Here is a 6000-nt window from a genome sequence, read left to right as displayed (position 1 = left end):
TGCCACCGCTTCCCGCCCCGCGCCCCTTTCCTGCCCGCCTTTCTCTGAGGGGACGGGCGGGGGACGCTTCCCGTTCTTTTATTTCCCCCGTGGGAAACGCCAGTTCAAATCCTCGCATTTCTAAACGCTACAAAACATTCATTGTCACCACGGGGCGAGGCAATTTTTTCTTTAGAACTCTACTGAAGAACTCAACAGTGAGCAACAAACAACGGCTTGAGAACGTAAGGCCGCAGTACCTTACAGTGCCGGCAAAACAGTGCCCAAAAAAAATAGTTTTAAGTGATGCTTTTTATCACACACTTGCGACCGGAACACGAGGTCTCGTTATTCCTAGTCTTTCTGACCACTAAAGGGATGGTGCTGCTCAGTATGCATCTGGTCAGAGTTGCAGCTTTTCCCCTCAGTATGAAATTGAAACTCATACGCTGCTGGGAGAAGTGGGAACTTAACGCTTCTTCCCTGTCTCTCACCTGTGCCATCCAAAGGATACACGGCAGCAACACAGCTCTACTGCTGTTACCAGTCCTGGAACTCACTGCACCTTTAAGCTTGAGCTTCAATCAGCTTCATGCACCATGGATAAGCAACTGCACCAGCTGCTTCATCAACCACACACAGTATATCTTTACAAAAATAAGTGCTCAAAAAGGTCTCTGGTCAAATTTATCAATCTTTGGACAAAGGCTTAGGTTGCCGCATTGTGCTGCACATACACTTTCTCTAATTGCACAGGAACTGATAAACTGTCAAGTTCAGCTCTTGGCTGAAAATCAGTTCATTTCTTAAAACAACTAGCCTACATCCATATTGTTCCAAAGAAACAAGGAAAATTTAAGAACATGAAAGTCATGAACTTACCTAAAATCTTTGTGTTTGACAACAAGTCTGTCAGATGTACAAACCCTCTGCCTAGCTCAAACCCACATTATTTCAGGATTTGAGAAGCCATGAAGAGGTGACAGAGGCCCAACTGGTGCCAGAGTTGTTCTTCCTACATATCACTATTCTTGAATAGCTTTATCTTTTTAATAAGCAGTCACATATTCCCTGTACATAGGAAAAGGGTGGGAAAATAATATGGACATCTACTTTTTACTCGTGGTATAGATAATAAAAGCCTAAACCCATCTGATCCACCAAAGCAGTCCTGTTAACTGTATTGAGACCCTCACACAGAATCCTCATTACTCCTAACATTGAAGAAATATGTTACCTAACCAGAAAAAAGTTGAGCTGGCTGCTTAATGCTTTGCATGCACAAACATTCCTGCATCTATTAAGAGTGGTAACCATTCAGGGAAAGCTGGTGTAAATATGAACAAACTCTTCAAGAAAGCATATAAAACTTAACTCTGGCAAATCAACTGCTCTCTCAAAGAGTAACATTTTGAGGGAAAGCTATTTGAAGTGCTCTAGCGGAAAGACAGTTCTTCACTCCTGCAGGAAGACAGCATGCTCTAGCTGCTCCACGAGCATAGTGCATCAAACAGTCCTAGACAAATACAAGCTTTCATTGCAATGAATAAAAAAAAGAAAGAGAAAAAGCAGTTCTCAGATTCCAGGTAATACTACAACCCTCTAGCTGGGTAGCACTGTTAGTGACAATGTTGGAGATTTGGAAGATCAGCACCCCAAAATTCACTTGCCCAGTTTGACAGAGCCTTTTTAGTGTGATCACGCTGAGCACCTGCAGAGACTTTTGATAAAAAGGAGGAACAGACTGGGAAACAGGCTCTGTCAAACACAAATGCACACTGAATCAGCACACACCACTGCACAGTCTTCAATATAAACACATTCAGTCTCCGTATCAGCAATTCAAAAGTTTAAAACACAACAAACAGTTTTAATGGGACACCTAACATGCCAACTTCTTCTACAGAAAGTCCTCTTGAAGTTACTAGTTGTGAGATTTTACCTAGATTAATTTATATCCAAAAAATTTTAAAGGTGTGCTAATAGATATCTAGAGCCATTGTGCATTTTCAGTTTTTCCATACCAACTTTTTAACTGAGCAGAACCCATCCACAGAGCATCCATCCAACAGACACACACAATAAGGAGCGGCATAACGATACAGCCATGTCTGCAAATTCTGGCTGTGATCCCTGCCAGCCTCGACCTGGACTTTTTACAAGGCTCTCAAAGGTGCTCATGTTGTCATTAATAAAAGCCATTGCATGAATTACATCTGACAGTGCACTTGAAACCCTGAGGACAGTCATAAAGCATTCTAGAATAGTACTTCACTATTTTTAAATGCTGCTTATTTCAAAAGCACAAGCATGATGTTAACGCCACACTAATGTATCAGAGTATACTTACTCAAAGTTTTGTTTCCCAGCCTCCAAATATGAGAGATGACAGTGTTTTCAACTTGACCTAAACCTTTAAGTGATCCTTAGCACTAATTAGTGATACCAGTTAACAATTCAGATTCTAATACTGCCACACTGAAATATATTTTAGTTGTTATTTAGAAGTGGAAACTTACTGTCTGCTTATGCTTCCTCTGCACTCTAAATGTAGTCGCCTTTTCTCGTGTTTCAAAAAGTTTCTCTAAAAGAAGTTTTTAAAAAAGCAAACTAGGCAGTTTAAAAAGCAGTATTATTAATCTAGAAAATTACAGCAATAAACTAAAGTAACTATAAAACTATATACACCTTCCACAAGATATCCTGCACATAAGACTGAATCCAAAATATTGACATAATTGTATTGATTCCAGCTACTCAGTTCTATACATCTTGGTATACAGGTTCCCAACCTTAATACCTGACTTATTCCTGACGGAGAAGGAAAAAAGAAATAAAACTCCTGACCAATAGTGTTCATTAAATGTGAAGACATTCCTAAAGCTTAATCAATTATGACTGAGGATAAACAGCTAAGCTGTTAATAGCTTTTGCAACAGCTGCACGACATAATGTACAATAACAGTCTCTAAAGCTTAAACACATGAGAAGGTTTTTCAGTTTGTAAGTTTTTATTCTAACCTCACATTGCTCTACCATGATGGGGAGAAAAAAAAGCCACCTCAAGTATCCAGTGTTTAAATGATAGAGTTAAATTATGATTTTTCTGTAACACACCTCTGCCTCACCACAGCAACAAAACTAGTTCATAATGATTTCCAATTAAGCAGAATTTTTACACTTTGATATCCCAGTAACTGACCAATGAAGGTTAAAACCTCACTGTTCAGTAAAGCTCAGACTTGTGCTGAGGACAGGTGTACAGCACAATGATTCGCTATAGGGAAATGATACCAAAAGGAGCAGCTGAGGAAACTGTCTGCTGTGACAAACATCCAGAGGCATTTGTCTTTTCCTCCCTTTAAAATTATCAAGTGCTACATGTGATTTTAATTTGATGAGGGCAGAAAGGTTCAACCACATTCTCTCTTTGTTGAAGACCAAGTTTTATTGTTGAAAGTGCTAATTCGGCTCTCCAATAGGTTTTCACTTTCCCCATACTGCAGTATTCCACAAAGAACAGTCTTAGTGCAGATAATCAACATTTCCAGCTCTCTGAACTTCAGGGGAGTTTTGACAATTCACACCTCCTCCCTATGTTTCCATGTTGAGACTGACACAAGACAGCTGCGCTGACCACGGCACCACTAACCATCCACACAAGAACCAGTTCCTCTGCTTTTAAGTGGGAGTTTAAGCCTTCCAGGTGGGTTAAATCTCATGTGTAGATGGCAAGAATGAAATTCTTGTTTGAGAATTAAGTAACATATGAAATGAATTTGAGATGTTCTTAGAACACCAGGAATATCATAAAATGGTGCTTCTCCTATTTTTTGGACTCTTCCCTAAGCAATGCCTAATTTGCACATAGGGGCCATTCTTAGGTTCACTGTTCTTCTTGCTTTCCTCAATACAAATCTTGTCTTTAAGGTAAGGACTGTACTGGACATTCCATTTCATGGAGTGACCAATCCTCCTTTGAGCAAACAGGTTTGAAGAACACAGGAGCAGAAGAAACAAATCAGTTTGTCTTCAGTGCAGAGCCACTGATTTTCACCATTTAATTAAGGCTTCACCAAAAAGAAGTATATAGTACCATCTTTAATAGCTGCAAATTAGCACACTCCTTTCAGAACAAATGGTCCATGAGTGACTTTTGTGTCTCTACCATCAATTGTCTTCCTGAACAAAGTAGTATCTCACTGGCGGCCCTGGCAAGTCTTCCTCTCCATCAGTCTCTGGAGCAAATGATACTGTCAAATCCACGTACTTCTTATCAGCTGATGGCTTCACAAGCTTTTGCATCCTATAAAGAAATGAAGAACAGTTTGTAAACACACCAGGAGGATTGGCAGTGGGAATTCGGGGCCAGAAGGAATTTCACTGCCAGCAGTACGTACTGGCCCGGCATACTACAGACCAAATCAAAATAGAGAATAAGCCACCTCTAAATTTTGATACAAAAGTTGTTCCTCCACCTGAGCTTCAGCACATCATACTCCATTTTTCTGATAGACACAGCCCATTAGTGAGCTATTACACTGTTCCTCCACAAGTGCCCAGTACAAAAGAGAAGAGCACATGGCCACTTTCAGATGGGATTCCTCACAGAAACAATTTCCCCTTAGCATCCTACTGAGGCACAAGGTAAAGTTAGCTTCTGTGTAGGATTTGGGTCAATGAAGAGGAGTAAGTTTTCTGTCTACCAATAAACACCAGTTTTAATGCATTAGGAAGAACCATAGCAGTGCAGACACTAGATTGTAAGTTTTGATGGAAAGTAATCAACTGTTGGGGTTAAGATGTTAAATCCTTGAATTTCAAAGGTGAAGAGTGATGAGGGGGAAAAGCAAGCCATGATCTGGGACTTCTTTCTTCATGACCACAGTGGGAGTTCAAACTCTGTAAGTATGTCACGTGGTAGTGCAACTTTCCCCATTTGCCCTCTGCACTCTCAAAAGCTGCAGCCAGTGCTTGCAAGTTGCACACTGGAATATTGAAGGAGGTCAGCCAACCTGACTTTCATCACATATCTGTGGATGACTCAAAATTATTTTCTTGCACTAGTTCCTGAGGCCAGCTCAAATGCTAGGAAGCTGGGGGAATAGCGTCACTCACTTCTATTCCTCACAGGCCACCTAGAGAAGGATTTCCCCTCTGGATATGCCTTAGTGTGCAGGTCAAAAAGCTGCTTTCCTCAAAGTACTTGCTTCCTTGCAAGAACACAAAGCAGCCTCTTCTCAGCAGAGATACTGAGGTCATATTCATTTCCATGAGGTAGTCCTAAGCTACTATGTCTCTAAAACTTGCTTTTAAGGAGTTTGCCATCAGTTAATGCTGCAATTCTGAAATGAATAAGCAGTCTGATAATGCTTGTTATATTACAGCAAGATTTAAAACAACTTGAGAAAAAACAAACATGCAAGCAAGACCACAGTTTGCTGTGCAAATATCCCAAAGCTTTTGGGACTGTTTGTAACAGAACCCCAAGCCACTGTTACTCCATGAAAAGCTGGACTCAAATCTTAGAGTAGTAAGAAACGCTGATACTCATAAGAAGGCAGCTTCACACCATAACTTTGACTTCATTACATACCCCCCTCACTCAAAATTATTTATACAGCTGTAAGAGAAAGCATATAAGCAACTTCTTTGGAGACAGGGTGTAAATTCTCATCTTAGTATGCCAGGCACTCTGCAGCTTAGAGGCTCTTCTTGGGAGTTTGAAGAGGCTTGCTCATACTACTTTGCCTAATATTACCTACTGGCAGGCCCTCAAAACAGTACTGAGCAGTGCATCAACTTGCTTCAGCAAAGCCTGTGAGCACTGACCAGCACACACTTCAGAGGAGCTGTAAAGAACAGATTTTGAGCTAAAGTAGTTCAATCAACAGGTGTAAAGCAGAACTAAACCTGGGTGAGATTTGGCTGTTATTTTGCAAAGGCCTTCAGTCAAAACTCAATGTCCTGCCTTCACATTCTGCCAAACTGCCAGTGTGCAATACCTCAACTTCCTGTCTG

The 6000-nt window shown here is 40.7% G+C and overlaps 2 protein-coding genes across 2 annotated transcripts in view; both read right to left on the bottom strand.

The window, feature by feature from the left end:
* Positions 1 to 2160, bottom strand: part of CENPC (centromere protein C) — a 30541-nt gene extending 28381 nt beyond the window's left edge. Inside the window, exon 1 of the mRNA XM_017736738.1 lies at positions 2083 to 2160. Within this exon, the coding sequence (XP_017592227.1) occupies positions 2083 to 2160 (78 nt within the window). The remainder of the gene's footprint in view (positions 1 to 2082) is intronic.
* Positions 2161 to 2971: 811 nt separating this feature from the next.
* UBA6 (ubiquitin like modifier activating enzyme 6) overlaps positions 2972 to 6000 on the bottom strand; it is a 29887-nt gene continuing 26858 nt past the window's right edge. The window contains exon 33 of the mRNA XM_008635627.2: positions 2972 to 4285. Within this exon, the coding sequence (XP_008633849.1) occupies positions 4150 to 4285 (136 nt within the window). The 3' untranslated portion in view covers positions 2972 to 4149. The remainder of the gene's footprint in view (positions 4286 to 6000) is intronic.

The sequence above is a fragment of the Corvus brachyrhynchos genome, unplaced genomic scaffold, assembly GCF_000691975.1.
Source record: "Corvus brachyrhynchos isolate BGI_N302 unplaced genomic scaffold, ASM69197v1 scaffold175, whole genome shotgun sequence".
NCBI lineage: Eukaryota > Metazoa > Chordata > Aves > Passeriformes > Corvidae > Corvus > Corvus brachyrhynchos.
The sequence above is the reverse complement of the archived record's forward strand: the minus strand, read 5'-3'. Positions and strand labels throughout refer to the sequence as shown.